Source organism: Trachypithecus francoisi, unplaced genomic scaffold (genome assembly GCF_009764315.1).
Source record: "Trachypithecus francoisi isolate TF-2019V2 unplaced genomic scaffold, Tfra_2.0 Lachesis_group10, whole genome shotgun sequence".
Lineage (NCBI taxonomy): Eukaryota > Metazoa > Chordata > Mammalia > Primates > Cercopithecidae > Trachypithecus > Trachypithecus francoisi.
In genome coordinates, this window is record NW_022681455.1 from 81,179,416 (window position 1) to 81,199,379 (window position 19,964).

Here is a 19,964-nt window from a genome sequence, read left to right on the forward strand (position 1 = left end):
GTTTTTTCTGGAGACCCTGAGGTCTCGCAATGTTGCCCAGGCTGGTCTCAAACTCCTAGCCTCAAGTGATCCTCCTGCCTCAGCCTCCCAAATAGCTAAGACTACAGGCATGTATCACCACACTCGGCAACTTCCCTGATTTTTATTCCTGTTTCTAAGAGACAACAAACCAGAGAAAGCAACACACACTTCTAACCAATCACATAGGACGCCCCGCTTCTGGTTAGCTGTCTCCACCTTGCCCTGGCCAGCGGCCTCCACTCGGGACACCTGAAGCCTCCCTACTCCTCTGCCTACCTGGAGTCTCTGCCAAACCCACGTGGAGGCTGCCTCCCTTGCTGGAACAAGCTCTAAATAAGTAGCCGCTGCCTGTTCTGCTGCCTGGTCTCCGTTTATGCTCACACTTTATCTGTGGAGGACTCAATTTGGTGCCCATTCTGGGCTAAGCAGGGGCTACGAGGTGGCTGGTATGAAGGCGGCCAACCGGAGTCGCTCTGACAGGCACATGCCCTTCCCTTTCCCCACTCACTACAGCCCAAAGCAGACAACAGCCTCCAACATTCTCCCGGTGTCCCCTCTAGCCTTCTCCCTCTGTCTGTCCTCCACATGCAGCTGAGTAGAGCCAGATCCCAGCACTCAGCCTGGAAGTTGCCTGGGGCTCCATCCCCTGACCTATGTTCCCACTTGCTTTTCTGTCTTCCGCTCCCCCACACCAAGCTCCTCCCCATCTCAGCCTCTTCACTCATGCTGCCTTCCCCTTGGAAAGCGTCTCCCGCAGATCTCTGCAGGGCTGCCCCTCATCACCTGAGCATCGCCACACATGGCAGCTCCAGAGAAAGGTCTGAGCAGAGGCCCTAGCCAAAGCCACACCCCAGGCCCACTATGCCGAGGGACTCAAAGCTTCCTTCCAGCAGTTAGCACCCCAAACTACCGCACTGTCTGCCTCCGAGTTGCTGTCTTTCTCTTTCTAAGCAGAATGTCAGCCCACTAAAGGCTGGGATCTACTCATCCTACTCACCACAGCACCCCAACATTCAGCTGATACTCAAGACGTATCCGTCAACGAACCAAGGAAGATGTGTGGTACCAGTGGTGAGCATGCTTTCTGAATTTTCTAGGAAAACCCCAGCAATAGAATTCAGCCCTGTGGTCTATACGATAATTCCTCTCACACTATCATACCAGCACCATGGGTCTTCTGATAGTCACCCCCACCACCCACTCCCAGCAACTGGGATTAGATGGCAAGTCAAGGGGCAGAAAAGGAAGGACGAGGCGGTGGCAAGCATGAAGTGAACGTGTGCTCGCAAGTACTCTCTGCCAGGCACTGAACATACATTCCCTTGCTGAATCTTCATGACTCTTCCATGAGATGAATGTGATGTCCCTTATAACACAGAAAGCTGAGACTCAGAAAAGTAAAAGAACTTTCCCCGGGTCCTGGAAGAAACGGGACTTGAATTCATGCCTTTGAAAAATGGCTTCCCTGTTCCAGCCAGCGGGGTCTGTGGTAATCCCACTGAATCCATTCCCAGTACTGCCACGCGTCAGCACATAACCTCTCGCATGTCTGGGATCCAGTTCAAAATGCATTCCCAAACACATGATGTGTGCGCTTAGGGGAGCGTGGAGCACACGGAAATCCTGGCTCAGCGACTCCATGCTGGCCTGAAAGGCCTGCGGTGGAGCCGTCCAGCCTGGACTCCCATGCTGCAGACATGAGGAACGGGCAGGACTTGGACACATCTAGGCCAGTAAGAGCCAGAGACACAACAGCAACATCAATTTTCTTGTGGTTACAGAGCTTCTTGAACCCAAAGATTCCTGTCCAAGCACTTAATAACTGCCGGCTGTCAATTCTGTATGTTGAGAAATTCATCGAGGCACACGTTCGATGTTACTTTTCACACTCATGTTTTGCCACTTTTCAGTTATGATCCCAGACTTTATCTCCCTTGATTAACGGAAAGGCAGACCGGCTCTGACAGCGGTAAGCTGATTAACTGTTCATCATGGCCAAAAGGGAGAACTAGAAATGAAATCACTAAAAATAGAAGGAAAATGTACTTGGAGCCAGCTTCTAATTATGACCGAGTCTTTCTTGGAAAGAGAAGGTGTTTACAAATAGGACTACAAATGGATGGAATACTAAACGAAAATGTCAACATCGCTGATTTGCCATCAACGCATGCAGCCTGATGATGTACAGGAGGCCAGCATTAGACAACAAAGCAGGCACAGGCATGTAAATCAGCGCGCTGGGAACAAACCCGGGAGGAAGGCAGATAAGAGGGTTGACAAAAACGGAAAATCTTTATCAAACCCCAACGTGACTATGATACTTGATTCACTCATCTAGTTTTGACACATGTATTTCAGCTACCTGGTTTTTGCCCAAACATCAAATTATTTACTATGCTCACTGAAGTATTTCTAAATCTAAATTTTTAAATCTAAAACTTTAGACATTTTTACCTAACTTGTCCTTAAAACAATAGATAATTTAAAACCTCATAAAAATTAACATAAAACATAATAACAGGCATAATTAGTTCTAAAATGTTAATGCTGGAGAGTATAGAACTGTACCTCATAGCAATCTGGCAATCATAAAACAAGAATGAATTTGGGAAGTATTTTAAAACTAATAGTAAAAATGGGATGAAGAATGGGATTATTTTTTGAAACAGGGTCTTGCTCTGTCACCCAGCTGGAGAGCACTGGCACGATCTTGGCTCACTGCCACCTCTGCCTCCCAGGCTCAAGCAATCCTCCCACCTCAGCCTCTGAGTAGCTGTGATTGCAGGCTCATGCCACCAGACCCAACTAATTTTTTAATTTTATGTAGATACAGTGTTTCGCCATGTTGCCCAGGTTTGTCTCAAACTCCTTGAGCTTGAGTGATCTGCCTGCTGTGGCCTCCCAAACTGCTGGAATTACAGGCATGAGCCAAGAATCAGCACCGGGCCAAGAATGAGACATTTACCTTGTCTCTAAGTATCTCCCTGCAATATACTTATTAATCACACAGAAAAAGAGTAATTGTACACTGGAGAAACTGGCTGACCCCATCAGCACCGTAGTCAACCTGGTAGGATGCAGAGAGAACACAACACCACTTCTATATTATATCTGCAAAATTAAAAGGCATAATCTAGATCTAATTAGGAGGAAGCTCCAGACAAACCTAAGCTGAAGAACATTCTACAAATAGCACATGTGGCTACTGAGCACTTAAAATCGGGCCAGTCTAAACTAAGTGTAAAATACATATTGGATTGCAAATACATATTTTCGTCACCCCCAATATGGTTTGGCTGTGTCCCCACCCAAATCTCATCTTGAATTATAGTTCCCATAATCCAAACATGTCGTGGGAGGGGCCTGGTGGGAGGTAATTGAATCATGGGGGCAGTTACCCTCATGCTGTTCTTGTGACAGTAAGTGAGTTCTCAAGAGATCTGATAGTTTTATAAGGGGCTTTTCCCCTTTTGCTCGGCACTTCTCCTTCCTGCCTGCCACCATGTGAAGAAGGATGTGTTTGCTTCCCCTTCCACCATGATTGTAAGTTTCCTGAGGCCTCCCAGCCATGCTGAACTGTGAGTCAATTAAATTTATTTCCTTTATAAATTACCCAGCCTCTGGTATGTCTTTATTAGCAGCACGAGAATGGACTAATACACTCACCAAGTTTCCTTGTGCCTCTTTGTAATCCCCCTCACCTACCCATTCTATCCCTCCTCTACGCCATCCCATGCAACCACTGAACCATCCTGTCATTACAGTCAGGTACGCATTGTCTAGAATTTCACATAAATGACTTCATATGGCTGGGCACGGTGGCTCACGCCTGTAATCCTAGCACTTTGGGAGGCCGAGGCGGGTAGATCATGAGGTGAAGCGATCAAGACCATCCTGGCTAACACGATGAAACCCTGTCTCTACTAGAAATACAAAAAAATTAGCCAGACATGGTGGCACGCACCTGTAGTCCCAGCTACTTGGGAGGCTGAGGCAGGAGAATCGCTTGAACCCAGGAGGCGGAGGTTGCAGTGAGCGGAGATTGCACCACTGTACTCCAGCCTGGGCGACAGAGCGAGACCCCGTCTCAAAAAAAAAAAAAAAGAAAGAATTGCTTCATTCGCCTAGCTTCTTCCACTGAGCAAAATCATTCTGAGATTCACTCATATTCTAGCATGTAGCAATAGCTCACTTACTTTTATTGCTAAGTAGTCTGGATTTATCGCAGTCTGTTCATCTGTTCACCTGGACAATTAGGTGTTCACATCTGGTGCCATTACAAATAAAGATACTCTATCTCTACACAAGCATTTGTGCAGGCAAATAGCTTCATATCTCTTGAGCAAATGCCTAAGAGAGGAATGGCTGAATCTTAGGAAATTGCCACACTGTTTTCCTAAATGGCTGTCCCATTTTACATTCCCAACGGTAGTATATGAGAGTTCCAGTTCCTCCACATTCTCACCAATACTTGCCTTGCAGAGTCTTTTTCATTTTAGCCATTTGAATACACATGCAGCGGTAGCTCACAATGGCGTGATCTTAGCTCGCTGCAAGCTCCGCGTCCCGGGTTCAAATGATTCTTCTGCCTCAGCCTCCCAAGTAGCTGGGACTACAGGCACCCGCCACCACACCTGGCTAAATTTTGTATTTTTACTAGAGACAGGATTTCACGCTGTTGGCCAGGATGGTCTCAATCTTCCGACCTTGTGATCTGCCCGCCTGGGCCTCCCAAACTGCTGGGATTACAGGTGTGAGCCACCATGCCCAGCCTGCATTTTTTTAATGTCTAATGATGCCGAGCATCTGTTCATGTGCTCATCTGCCATCCGTACAACTGATCTGCAGTGTTCAAATCTTTTGCACATTTCGTATTGGGTTGTATGCTTTTTCTTTTCTTTTTCTTTTTTTGAGACAGGATCTCCCTCTGTTACCCAAGCTGAAGTGCAGTGGCACAATCTCAGCTCACTCCAACCTCTGCCTGCCAGGCTCAAGCCACCCTCCCACATCAGCCTCCCAAGTAGCTGAAACTACAGGAGCACGCCACCTCACCTGGCTAATTTTGTATTTTTTTGTAGAGACGGAGTTGTGCCATGTTGCCCAGGCTGGTCTCAAACTCCTGAGCTCAAGCAATCCACCGACTTCAGCCTCCCAGAGTGCTGGGATTACAGGTGTGAGCCACCGTGCCCAGCCGGGTTGAATGTTTTCTTATTGTTGAGCTCTGAGAATTCTCTATATATTCTGAATACAAGTCATTCATTAAATATATTATTTGCAAATATTTTCTCTAGTATTTTGCTTGTCTTTTCAGTCTCTAAAGAGTATTTTTTAATGTAAATTTTTAATTGTGAAGTCCAATGTATTGATTCATTCTCTTATGGAGGACGCTTTTGGTGTTGGAGCCAAGAAATCTTGGACTAATCACGGTCACAGAGGTTTTCTCCTATGTTTTCTTCTGGAAGTTTTATAGTTTCAGGTTTTACATGTAGGTCTATGACTCATTTTGAGATAATTTTTGTGTTTGGTGCAAAGTATGGCCTGCGGTTCATTTTTTGATTATGGATATCCAATTATTCCAGTACTCATTTTGGCAAAGACTATTTCCACTAAATTACCTTTACATTTCTGTCAAAAATCAGCTGTCCACCTGTGTGTGGGTCTGTATCTAGCTCTCTATTTTTTTCCCTTCATCTGTTTGTCCATCATTACATTACTACCACACTGTCTTGATAGGACAGTCATACAGTAAGTCTTGAAATCAGGCAGGGTTCCTCTCCAAGTTTGATTGTCTTTTTCAAAGTAGTTTTGGCTCTTCTAGGTCCTTTACATTTCCACGTGAATTTCAGAATCAGCTTGTTAATTTTTATAAAAAGCCTTGCTGGGATCTAACTGGGATTTATTTGAATCCATAGATCAATTTGGGGAGAATTGATACCTTAACAGTACTGAATTTCCCAGCCCATGAACATGCTATGTCTTTCCATTTATTTAAATCTCCTGGGAGGCTGAGGCAGGAGAATGGCGTGAACCCGGGAGGCGGAGCTTGCAGTGAGCCGAGATTGCGCCACTGCACTCCAGTCTGGGCGACAGAGCGAGACTCTGCCTCAAAAACATAAATAAATAAATATAAAAAAAAAAAATTAAATCTCCTTTGACTTCTCTCAACAATGTTTTGTAGTTTTCAGTGTATGGGTCTAACACGTTTTTGCCAGATCTATTCCTAAGCATTTCTTATTTTTAATGTTACTATAAATGATGCTATTTTTACATTTCAATTTCTGATTATCCATTGCCAGCATATAGAAAAACAATTGGTATTCAGATATTGATCTTGTATCCTACAACTGTACTAAACTCACTTAGTAGTTCTAGAAGATTTTTTGTAGATTCCATCAGATTTTCTACACAGATAATCATGTTGTCTGTGAACTGACAGCTTTACTGTATCGTCCTTTCCAATCCAGCTGCCTTTTGTTTCTTTTTCTTGCCTGAGTACACTAGCTAGAACGAAAGTGGTGAGAACAGACCTTCTTGTCTTGCTCCTGAGATTAGGGGGAAAGTATTCAGTCTTCCACCATTAAGAGTGATGTTAGCTGTAGGTTTTACAGAGACCCCCCCTTATCAGGTTAAGGAAGTTCCCTTCTTTGCTCACTTTGCTGAGGGTATTGTTTTATTTTTTTTATTATTATTATTTTTTAAACTCTGGGTAGAAGGTCAGGTGCAGTGGCTCATGCCTGTAATCCCAGCACTTTGAGAAGCCAAGCCAGGGAGATCACCTGAGGCCAGGAGTTCAAAACCAGCCTGGCCAACATGGTGAAACCCCACCTCTACTAAAAGTACAAAAATACATCAGGCGTGGTGGCGCATGCCTATAATCCCAGCTACTTGGGAGGCGGAGGCAGGAGAACTGCTTAAACCCAGGAGGCGGAGGTTGTAGCGAGCTGAGATCACACCACTGCCCTCCAGCCTGGGAGGCTTTTTTGAGACTCTGTCTCAAAAGTAAAATAAAATAATAAAATAAATAAAATTTATTTAATTTTAATTTTTTTTTTTTGAGACGGAGTTTCGCTCTTGTTACCCAGGCTGGAGTGCAATGGCGTGATCTCGGCTCACTGTAATCTGTGCCTCCCAGGTTCAAGCGATTCTCCTGCCTCAGCCTTCCGAGCAGCAGGGATTACAGGCATGCACCATCACGCCTGGCTAATTTTGTATTTTTATTAGACACGGGGTTCCTCCATGTTGGTCAGGCTGGTCTCGAGTTCCTGACCTCAGCTGATCCGACTGCCTCGGCCTCCTAAAGCGCTGGGATTACAGGCGTGAGCCACCGTGCCCCGCCTTAATTTTAATTATTTTAAAAAAATAAATATAAATAAAACTCTGTAGAGTTCAGACTCCTCACTTGTGCTCTAAGCCTATTTACCCTGTTTATCCCCTGCTACTTAGAATCCCTTAGCTTCCTATAAAAAACTTTCTGCTACATCACACCAGGGCCGACATGAGATTTTGTCAAATGCTTTTTCTGTACCTATTGAGATAAACACAAGATTTTTCTTTTTTAGTTTAATATGGTGAATTACAGTGATTTTCAAATATTAATACTAAATCAACCCTGCAAAATCAGGATAAACCCTACTTGGTTATGTTGTACCATCCTTTGTAAACACTGTTAGATTAGATTTGCCACAATTGGGTTTAGCATGTTAACATCTATGCTCATGAGGAGTCTTGACTGGGGTTTTCCTTCCTCACAATGTCTTTGGTTTTGGTATCAGAATCATGCAGGTCTCATAGAATTCGTCGTAACATATTCTCTTCAATTTTACAGAAAAGTTTGGGTAGAAATGGTGTGATTTCTTCCTTAAATGTTTGGGCCGGGCACTATTCCCAGCTCTGTGAATAGCTGGCATTGTTTTCTCTAATCCTTCCACTAGTTCTCTCCCTGACCTTAAGAAGTTTTCTTGCTCATCAGTTCTCAGCGGGATCCTTGAGTGGAGGGGCACTTTGGACATCTCAAGTTTTCTCTCTGTGCACCTCTAATCTACCTTATACTCCCTTGTAAGTACTCTGTCCTGCAACCTCTACCTGCCTTAGTCTCCCTGAACTCTCATCTCCATCTCCTCAACGCAGGGAGGCTGCCTAGCTCTGCCTGGGTTTCCCCTGTGCCATGGCCTAGAAACTTTCTAAAGGCACTGAGCTGGGGCAGCTGTACTGCTCACTCCCACTATTGCTTTTGGCAGAAGAAAGTTAGTTGGTCTTTCCCCCAGGTTCCTGGTACAGAACTTCTAAAACCCTTACAATTCCCTGAGTCATATGGGTGATAGAAGCATCTTTTGTTCTAATGAGGCAACTTTTGGCAGGCCCCTAGGATGGGGGCTGGTCACCAGAATGACCAAGCCTCAATCAAAAACATGGAACTTTCGGCCCCATTCCCCAATATCTGGGGAGAAGAGAGGGACTAGAGATGGAAGCACTCGTCAACAGCCAGTGACTGATCAATCATGCCTGTGTAAAGAAACCTCCATAGAAACCCCAGAATGGCCAGGCGCAGTGGCTAAATATTTCAAATCATTTCTAATGGTGTATTCACAATTTTGTGGGATGATTTTTCTTAGAGTGTGCCAAATTCAATAATCAACAGGCCCCATTAAACCTGAAACTGGGCTGGGTGCGGTGGCTCACGCCTATAATCCCAACATTTTGGGAGGCTGAAGCAGGATGATCACTTGAGCCTAGGTGTTCGAGACCAGCCTAGGCAACAGAAGAAGATCCCTGTCTCTACAAATAATTTAAAAATTAGCTGGGTGCGGTGGCTCATGCCTGTAATCCCAGCACTTTGGGAGGTGAAGGTGGGCATATCGCCTGAGGTCAGGAGTTCGAGACCAGCCTGGTCAACATGGTAAAACCCCGTCTCTATTAAAAATACAAAAATTAGCTGGGTGTGGTGGCGGGCGCCTGTAATCCCAGCTACTCAGGAGGCTGAGGCAGGAAAATTGCTTGAACCCAGGAGGCGGAGATTGCAGTGAGCCGAAACCGTGCCATTGCACTCCAGCCTGGATGACAAGAGTGAAACTCCGTCTCAAAAAAAAAAAAAAGAAAAGAAAAGAAAAGAAAAAAGAAACCCCGGAATAACAGGATTTGGAGAGTTTCAGGTTATTAAACACACGGAGGCACTGAGACGGTGGTGCACCTAGAGAGGGCATGGAAACTCCACGCCACCCCCACCTCCCACAGCTAGCCCTATGATCTCTCCTGCGTGGCTATTCCTGAGTTGCAGCCTTTATAAAAAAACCACGTAAGTAAAAACGTAAGTAAAGTGTTTTCCTGAGTTCTATGAATCATTCTAGAAAATTATCAAACCCGAAGAGGGAGTTATGGGAACCCCTGATGTATAGCCATTGGTCAGAAGTACAGGTAGCCCAGGACTTAAAACCAGCGTCTTAAATTGGGTCAGTCTTATGACACCGAGCCCTTTAACTTGTGGGATCTGATGCTAACTCCAGGCAGATAGTGTCAGAATTCAACTGAATCATTGAATGCCCAGTTGTTATCTAGAGAACTGGAGAAGTAGTGTTAGAAAAGATACCACATCAAGTGTCAAGAGAAAAAGAAACCATCATTGCTCATCTCTCAAAAGATCACTGTCCTTCACTGACCAATGTCCGGTGTTTTACATTTTGTCCATTTTTGAATTGTTTCAGGCAAGAAGGTGTATTGAGCCCTGTTGCTCCATACTGGCCAAAAGTGGAAAACCTCAAACCCAAGCCTTCTCCACCACCCACAAGGCCTCCTGTGCCTACTTCTATCAAGGAGGCCTATATTAGAATCATCTGACCCCTCGTCTGTATGACTCATGAGAGCCACGGTAAAATAAAAATTTAATCTCTAAGTCACCAGTCTCTAGCACAGAGGCCTGGCTCACTTGAGAGTCTAGGGAAGTTTTGCTGGTGGAATGAACGTATGTGTGGATGCAAGCCCTGGCTCAAAAAATCTAAGGTCCTCTATGAACACAGGTTCCCCAGCGCCATTCTGAAAGGCTCGACCCAAGGTCTGCACTGAACTTGAGAACAAAATCTAAACTCTTCACTAGCCAGGAGAATTGAGGACTTTGTTTCCCCTTAATGACAGTAAGAAGAGAACCCAAACCAAAGCCCAGAATAAGAAGTGCTTTGATAAACTGGACAAACACCCTGGGAAACGGCAATTAGAATAACTTGCAATTTCAATCACTCCTTTGTTTCATAATTTTCCTAGAAGCTCAATATTTTTCTAGTTGGTACAAGGGGACTTTCCTGGCCATCTCTTCAAAAGATAGGAAATTAATAATATTGGGTCTTGCGAGTATTCACTTAAGTTTAGATAATTTCTGTCATTTCTTGTTTAAAATCTCCCTAATAACAAGAACATGCAGTAACAAGTTTTTTGGCATTTTTCTTAAATGAGGATAGGAGAAAACAGATTGTACTACCCTGTTCACCCTGGCCATAACCATATCTAGGTGCAAAGAAATGGTATACAGTGTGAACAATAAATCAATTCCTAGACACATTCTACAGGACTTTCCTAAATTAGATCATAACAATTTTAAAGGTCAAATAAAGGCAAAAACACTTTCAGTCTTAGTACCAAGGCATCATGTGGCTCCTTGCAGTGAGCTGTGAAACTTCCCCAACCAACATTAAAGTTTACAGTCAAGACTCACGGGAGAAAAAAGGAGAAAAAGACTAAATTGTCATGTAAATAAGAGATTCAGGATTAACACAAGCATTCTTTTATTTTTTTTGAGATAAGGGTTCACTGTGTTGCCCAGGCTGAAGTGCAGTGGTACAATCTCAGCTCACTGCAACCCCTACCTCGTCTGCTCAAGCGATCCTCCTGCCTCAGCTTCCTGGGTAGCTAGGACCAGAGGTGTGCGCCAGCACACCTGGCTAATTTTTTGTATTTCTGGTAGAGACTGGGTTTCACCATGTTGCTCAGGCTGAAGACAAGCGTTCTTATGGCCATCTCTGGAGGATATTGAGGGGTAGGTTTAAAGCCCGGCCATGCTTTTTTTTTTTTTTTGATACACGGTTTCGCTGTGTTGCCCAGGCTGGAGTGCAGTGGCACGATCTCAGCTCACTGCAGCATCTGCCTCCCAGGTTCAAGCGATTCTCCTGCCTCAGCCTCCCAAGTAGCTGGGATTACAGGCATGCACCACCACACCCGGCTACTTTTTGTATATTTAGTAGAGATGGGGTGTCACCATGTTGACCAGGTTGGTCTTTAACTGCTGACCTCAGGTGACCCATCCCCCTCAGCCTCCCAAAGTGTTAGGATTTCAGGCGTGAGCCACCACACCTGGCCACTACCATGCTTTTTAAAGAGCAAGAGAAACTAGCTTGACAGGTATAACATCCCCTTTCAATAGAGAAGTCTCTCACCAAAGATCCTTCTCTGCCGGTGCAACTACAGCACATCTACTTTCACCACAGGGATGGTTCTCAAACCTAGCACTGTCTATCTCACTCTCTGCTTTGAATACTTTAAGAGGTCCACACTGTCCGCAGAAGTAAAAACCATTACTATGGTGTACAGGGTTCTTCACGATCTGCAAACCTACACACGAAAAGAATGTATTCTCTTCCCACACATCATATATTCTTGTCTAGGGATTCCCAGGGTAAGTTATCAGTAGGTCAATTAGGTTTGGATACACAGAATTAAACACAGTTCAAGAGGCTAACCTGTTCCTGGCATTACTGAGCTCCCAGAATTCCCCATGGAACACCTCCATGGACCAGTGCTCTGGAGAACGCAGATGCTACTCTCCAGACACTTCAAACTGCTTCTTCTCTGTCTAACATACCACTTTCTTTTATTTCTCCTTCCTTTGCACACCTTGAAAGAATATTTGTTTCTGTTCTGTCTCCCCCTTCTTACTCCCATTCACCACTCACCTCTCTGGGATCAGGCTTTGAACTCTAACAGGCTGCAGAAACTGCAGTGCTCCAAATGTGGCACCTACCTTTCCTCATGTCTCTTCACATTCTGAAAAGTACAAAACGATGTTCATCACTTATGAATGCATTTGCATGCAAAGGCAAAAGAGTGGCCGGGAAGAAGATGTAATGCGCTCATGAGGAGCTTGCCTTTGGAGACAGGAGGGACACCTTTTCTGGTGTCCCTTCGCCCTGTCACATCTCACTGCAAGGAGCTACAGGATGCCTGAGGACTAAGAACGAAAGCATCTTTTTGCCTTTGTCTGTGTACTTGGTCCCTGTGTACTTGTACATGCCCTTTCTCACACCTCTTGGCTTGGCTCACCTCTATGTCATTTTTTCTATTTTTCTTTTGAAAATTAAAAATACAGAGAGAAAGGCAGAATAAAAACCAAACGCCTGCATTCCCATTCATCAGAGGTGACAACCATGAGACCACACTAATTAATGTCATGTTGTTAGGCTAATAATGTAATAATGTCACGCTGGCTTCAAGACTTTTCTTTTTAATCAAAGAACATAACAGGATAAAAGTGAAGGTCCTGTGATCTCTGCTGACAGCCCACTCCCACTCTGCCTCTCCTCACAAGCACCTCACAAGTGTCCTGCGTCTTCTTCCAGTCCACTTTTATGCCTTTACATGCAAATGCATTCATAACCAATGAAAAATCATTTTGTACTTCACAAAAAACAACATAATCACATCATACAATAAGCATAACTCATCACCTTTGTCACTGCATAAAATCTAATCAGTAAGATCTACCCATACTGGCAGGCAACTCAACAATATCTGCCAATACTAATTCAACTGATCTATCAACACTGATTCTATTGTTTCTTCCGCCACCTCCAGTTACTAAGAACTTAGCACCAGGCCCTGTCTCCAAGGGCTTCTTATTTGCCCCTCCCAGTGGCCCCCTAAGATACCCCAAATGCCTTCAGCTGACACAGGGCAGGGACACACTCTCCAAGTCTGGCCCAGTCTAAGGCTGTGCCCTTAAGTGTTATGCTAAGCTGCCCCATTTTTGTGTTTTATAATTTGCTTTCTTTTTTTTAAATAAAAAAATAGAGAGGGTCTCGCTACACTGCCCAGGCTGGTCCCAAACTCCTGGCCTCAAGCGATCCTCCCACCTTGATTCCCAGAGTGCAGGAATAACGGTGTGAGCCACTGCACCCAGCCAAGCTGCCCTGTGTCCATCAATAGCCCACTAGGCACTGTCTCTGTGCCAGGTGTCTTGTACATATCATGTCTCTCAATTCCCTGAACCACACACTTACTTACGTGTTAAGTACAATTACTATCCCCACTTTAGAGACACAGAAACTGAGACTGGGGCAGGTCCTGGAGGCTTGGTGTGAACAACAACTATACAGCTTTAGACTCCAAGTTTTTATCCACAGGGCAAAATGTCAGGTTTACTTGGGGAAAAAAAAAAAGTGGAAGATGGGCCCGTGTAAGACTGTGAAGAGGCTTGAATGCTCAGCTCAGAAGTACCGGTTAACAAGTTACATGGTATTGTACCTAAGTCACTGGTCCCTGATCAACACAGCACCAGAGCGCCCTGGGAACAGGGAAACGGTACTCACGGTCATGGACCTTGTAGCAGTGCCTCTGCAAGCGCTTCACGTCCCATTCCTCTAGCACGCCATGGGTCATCAGCAACTGAAGGAAGCGCCGGTGGACATCTGTCATGACGCCCATTCTCTTTGTGCTACTCTGCATGTGGGAACGAACTGAAAAGGAAGTAAATGACCCTAGTCATCCCCAAGCACATCAGAAGCAATGTCCTGGATCTTGTACTAATTTACATTAACAAATAGAAATTTGCTATCATTTTAAGTCATTCTTCATGCTGATTACTACAAAGGTGAGAAGAAGAACATGAGTCACAGCAAATCAGGACTGGGCAGTGATAAGAGGTGTGGATTCTGGAGCTAGAATGCCGGGATTCAAGGCCTGGCTCTCCCACTTACTAGGCATGTGAAATTGAGCAAATTAGTCCCCACGGGGCTTCGGTTTCTGATCTGTAAAGTGGGAATAATGATAGAAACGTCCTCTGCAGAATTGCTATGAAGATTAGATGGGTTAATACATGTAACAGCCTGGTAACACAGTAAGCACTAAATAAGTGTGAGCTATTTTTACTATTAGGCAATTCTGGGTCTAACCCTTGGCTGAGCCTTTTACCAGATCTATGGCCTTGGAGAAATTTAGCAGAGGCCCCGTTTTTTCACCATAAAATTATAATCAAGTTCATTACTGAGAGAACTGCTAATAAACACTTAATGTTAGTTTCCTCCTCTCCCCAAATCGCTAACAAAACAACTATCATGGTAGGACTTCAGGCTATTTTTTAAATCTCCTGCTTGCTAACAAAATGGGATCTTTCTGCAAACCACAAAGATCACAGCTAATAAAACTATTCCACAAGCCCTGATCAAAACGCTGGCTACCGCCATGCAGCACGCACTGCAGGGGCTAAGAATGTGGATTTGGAACTAAACAGGAAGCACTGAGACCAGAAAGTCCCAGACCTGCCCGATCCTAAGAATTTCCTAATGTGTATATTAACAATACAGATTCCCAAACCCTTTCCTGGATGTTCTGACTGCAGTGGGTCCTGGAATTCTCAGGTGTTTACATTCATTTTAGGTGATATCATGATCTGACAAGAAGTTCACTGGTGCCTTGGACAAATACAGCACGCAAACATTTTTAGCTAACAATGCTCAGCCTCCCTAAGGCCCAGTCTTTTCATCTCCAACACAGGGAAACTAGTAGCTATCTTAAAGGCAGAGGAAGCCTAAATGAATCACAACTACCAAAGGCTTGCCAAGCACCTGGCACATAAGAGATACACAAGACTGCTAATTACTGTTCTTTTTGTCTTTTTTTTTTTTTTTAATCTGAGATGGAGTCTCGCTCTGTTGCCCAGGCTGGAGTGCAGTGGCATGATCTTGGTTCACTATAACCTCTGCCTCCTGGGTTCCGGTGATTCTCCTGCCTCAGCCTCCCAAGTAGCTGGGACTACACGGGCCCACCACTGTGCCTGGCTAATTTTCGTATTTTTAGTAGAGACAGGTTTCACCATGTTGGCCAGGCTAGTCTCGAACTCCTGACCTCAGGCGATCCACCTGCCTCAGCCTCCCAAAGGGCTGGGATTACAGGTGTAAGCTATGGGGCCCGGCCAGTGCTGTTCTTTAACAGCATCCTCAACTGGACCTCAGGGCTGGGAAAATGCACCATCTCATTTTCCTCCAACTGCCTGCTAGAAAAACATCCTCCATCTCACCAAATCGGCACCTCAACAAAGCCTACATTAGACTCATCCTCTCCTTCCACCTCCTTAGCCCCTTTCCTCTCCTAAGTCCTTCTCTTTGCAAATCATCTGGTGTGGACAGTGCAGTCCACACAACCATACCACACACCTGAGCATCAAACTCTGGTCCTCCTCTCCCTAAACCTCAAATCCAGCCAGTCATCAACTTTATTTCCTATCACTAGGGCCATTCCATGTTGATGTACTTGGCACCCCTGTATTTGCCAGTGGTTGCTCTGGGCACAGGGATAGAATGTGCCAGGCTAAAAAACTGGACTTGTATCCTGCAAACAAAGGATCTCTACAAACTAAGGGTCTCGAAGCAGGAAGACAGTGTTGCCTAGCTGTGTTTTAGGAAGATTATCCCCTTTGGCATCATGGAGGTGTAGAGGAAAGAAACGGGAGGCAAAGGGTCCAGAAAGCAGTCTCCTGAAGGGATCCTACAAAAGGGGATGAGGTATCACTGAGGCTTGGCATTGGGGACAAATGATGTGAATACGGCCATCGTGATCCCATCAAATCTCAAGCAGAATAAACTCTAAAATATCCACCTAGGTACATCCTTGTAAAAGAACATAATACCAGAGATTAAACACAATCAAGGAAAAAGTCAGATGACTTCTAAAGAGCAACAAGTAGACTGCTGGCTGCTACCACAATGGCAACAATGGAAGCCAGTCACAGTGGAAACACATCTCTGCTGGGAGGGGTGTCTCAACAGAGAATTCTACAACCAGCTAAAGACTGAGGGTAAGACAAAAACATTTCCAAACAACGAAAAACTGAAAGAGCAAGTGACCAGCAGATGCTCCCTAAGGAAATTCCAAAGCGTATAGTTCAGGAAGAAAGAAAGGGATACACGCTGGAAGGTCTAAAATGCAGGGTAGAATCAAGAGCAAAAAAAGTTGGTAAATATGCGGTTAAATCCAAATTAACTGTATAAAACAGTAAATATCAGAAGAAATGCTTCTATCTTTTAAAAAAGTTTTTAATGCCACAGTAAAAAGAATGAGGTTTTTAAAAAACCAAATACACAAAAATAATAACATAAATGGGAGGTGAGCTATCACTGGGATTAGTGTCCTAATAGCCCTGTGATGGTCAGGAGTAGAATCTGGACATTAATAAATTTTACACTTGCATTTTACAATTTCTAGAGTAACAACTTTGTAAAAAACAAATAGTGTATATAATTTCCAAATGGTAAAGAGGAATAATGTAATGAGAAAAAATGATCACTTAACCCTAAAGGTGGCAACAAAGGAAAGGAAAAAAAACCAGGATAGGAAAAACAAACACAAAAAAACAAAGTTTAAGTCAGGAGAAATAATCCACCTAGATTAGTAATAACAATGAATAAAAATAGACTAAATGTTCCAGCTTATACCAGATTTAAAACCTTATCAAATTAATAATGAATAAAATCTACCTCTATAAGAGTTCCTTATAGGCTGGGCACAGTGAGCTGAGGAGTTCAAAACCAGCTTAAGCAACATGGCAAAACCCCATCTCTACAAAAAATACAAACATTAGCTGGGCATGGTGGCACACCTCCATATTCCCAGCTATTTAGGAGGCTGAGGTGGGAAGATTGCTTGAGCCAGGGAGGTCAAGGCTGCAGTGAACCATGATCACACCACTGCACTCCAGGCTGGGCAACAGAGTGAGATCCTGTCTCAAAAAAAAAAAAAGGTTGGGGGCACTGATCATGGTGGCTCACACCTATAATCCTAGCACTGAGAGGCCAAGGCAGGTGAATCACCTGAAGTCAGGAGGTGGACACCAGCTTAGCCAACATGGTGAAACCCCGTTTCTACTAAAAATACAAAAATTAGCCAGGTGTGGTGGCGCGTGCCTACAGTCCCAGCTACTCAGGAGGCCGAGGCGTGAGAATCGCTGGAACACGGCAGGCAGAGGTTGCAGGGAGCTGAGATGGTGCCACTGCACTCCAGCCTGGGCGACAAAGCAAGACTCGGTCTCAAAAAACAAAACAAAACAACAACAACAACAACAACAAAAAGAATCTATAAAAAGAACTGCAAATTAAATCCAAAGAAAAGTAAAATAAGAAAATAATAAGGCCGGGCGCGGTGGCTCACGCCTGTAATCCCAGCACTTTGGAAGGCAGAGGGGGGTGGATCACAAGGTCAGGAGATCAAGACCACCCTGGCTAACCTGTCTCTACTAAAAATACAAAAAACTAGCTGGGCGAGGTGGCGGGCGCCTGTAGTCCCAGCTACTCGGGAGGCTGAGGCGGGAATGGCATCAGCCCAGGAGGCAGAACTTGCAGTGAGCTGAGATCGGGCCACTGCACTCCAGCCTGGGCGACAGTCTCAAAAAAATAAAAAATAAAAGAAAATAATAAAGGGCAGAAATTAATAAAGACTGAAAATAAGCATATATCTAAGGTCAACAAAACCAAAATTATTCTTTGAAAAAACATAATAAAAGTGAAAAACTACCAACAAGATTTTGCAAGAGCTAAAACTTATAAACAATATTTGAAAAAAAAAAGAAATTAACTGCAGATGAGACAAACATCTGCAATTAAGATACTTAAAAATATTATCAATAATTTATAATAATTAACCTGAAATTTAACTATGTAAAAAGTCATAGGAAATTTATTCAAAACTAATGAATGAATTATCTGAAAACCTAAACATTCCTATAACTATTAATGACATTTTATAGAAAATCCATCTTCTCACAAAGAAAACTTCAGGTCCCAAGGACTTTATCAAGAAGTTCTACCAAACATTCTAAAAACAAATCGTTTCAAATGTTACAAAATCTCAGAGCCAGAAAAAAAGCAAACCCTCCCCAGCCCATCTGATAAGGCTAACCTATTGTGGCCCTGAAACCTAACAAGGATTTCAAAAGAAAGGAAAATTACAAGCCAGTATCTTTTATGAACACAGCTGCAGTATGTCCTAAGCAAAATGCTAACAAACTTAATCCAGATATGTAAAAGGAATGATATATCATCACTTAGGTTTATTCCAGCAATGGTTTAACATCTAAAAATCAATCAATGTAAGTCACCACATTAATAAAGGAAAAAGCATTTTAAAATTCACACAGGGCGGAGCGCAGTGGCTCACGCCTGTAATCGCAGCACTTTGGGAGGCCGTGGCGGGCAGATCACCTGAGGTCAGCAGCTAAGAGGCTAGCCTGGCCAACATGGTGAAACCCCCTCACCACCAAAAACATAAAAATTAGTTGGGCGTGGTGGCGTGCACCTGTAATCCCAGTTACTCAGGAAGCTGAGGCAGGAGAATCACTGGAACCTGGAAGGCAGAGGTTGCAGTGAGCCGAGATCACCCCATTGGACTCCAGCCTGAGCAACAGAGTGAGACTTCATTCTCAAAAATAAATAGATAAATAAATAATCACAATGAAACCAAAACAGAGCCTGAATAGCCGAAGCAATCCTAAGCAAAAAGAACAAAGCTGGAGGCATCACATTACCTGACTTCAAACTATACTACAGGGCTAAACAGCATGGTGCTGGTAGAAAAACAGGCACATACACCAACGGAACAGAATAGAGAGCCCAAAAATAAGGCCACACACCTACGACCACCTGATCCTTGACAAAGATGACAAAAACAAGCAATGGGGAAAAGACTCCCTATTCAATAAATGGTGCTGGGATAAGTGGCTACCCATATGTGAAGACTGAGGCTGGACCCCATCCTTACAGCACATACAGGAATCAACTCAAGATGGATTAAAGACTTAAATGTAAGACCTAAAACTATAAAATCCCTAGAAGACAACCTAGGCAATACCATCCTGGACATGGAACGGGCAAAGATCTCAGGACAAAGACACCAAAAGCAATCACAACAAAAGCAGAAATTGACAAATGGGATCTCATTACACTTACGAGCTTCTGCACAGCAAAAGAAGCTATCAACCGAGTAAACAGACAACCTACAAAATGGGAGAAAATATTTGCAAACTATTTACAAGAGAAAATCAGCCCCATTAAAAACTGGGCAAAGGACATGAACGGACACTTTTCAAAAGAAGACATACATGCAGCCAACAAGTATATGAAAAAAAAAAGCTCAGTATCACTGATCGTTAGAGAAATGCAAATCAAAACCACACTAAGATACCATCTCACATCAATCAGAATGGCTATTATCAAAATGTCAAAAAATAACAGATGCTAGCAAGGTTGCAGAGAAAAGGGAAACTTATACACTGTTGGTGGGAGTGTAAATTAGTTAAACCACTATAGAAAGAAGTGTGGCGATTCCTCAAAGAGCTAAAAGAACTACCATTTGACCCAGCAACCCCATTACTGGGTGTGTAGCAGAGGAATAGAAATATTCTACCATAAAGACACATGCACGGGAATGTTCGCTGCAGCCCTATTCACAGAAGCAAAGACACGGAATCAACCTAAATGCCCATCAATGACAGACTGGATAAAGAAAATGTGGTCCATACACACCATGGAACACGACGCAGCCATAAAAAGGAATGAGATGATGTCTTTTGCGGGAACATGGATGAAACTGGAGACTATTATCCTCTGCAAGCTAACACAGGAATAGAAAACCAAATACCACATGTTCTCACTTATAAGTGGGAGTTAAATGATGAAAACTTATGAACACAAAGAAGGAAA

The 19,964-nt window shown here is 43.8% G+C and overlaps 1 protein-coding gene across 3 annotated transcripts in view; it reads right to left on the reverse strand.

Annotated features, from left to right (window-relative positions):
- The window catches only part of NSMCE1 (NSE1 homolog, SMC5-SMC6 complex component), a 42,441-nt gene that overhangs the window by 16,914 nt on the left and 5,563 nt on the right, over positions 1–19,964 (reverse strand). For all 3 annotated transcript variants that reach the window (XM_033217892.1, XM_033217890.1, XM_033217891.1), the window contains exon 2: positions 13,587–13,733. In XM_033217892.1, the coding sequence (XP_033073783.1) occupies positions 13,587–13,733 (147 nt within the window). The remainder of the gene's footprint in view (positions 1–13,586; positions 13,734–19,964) is intronic.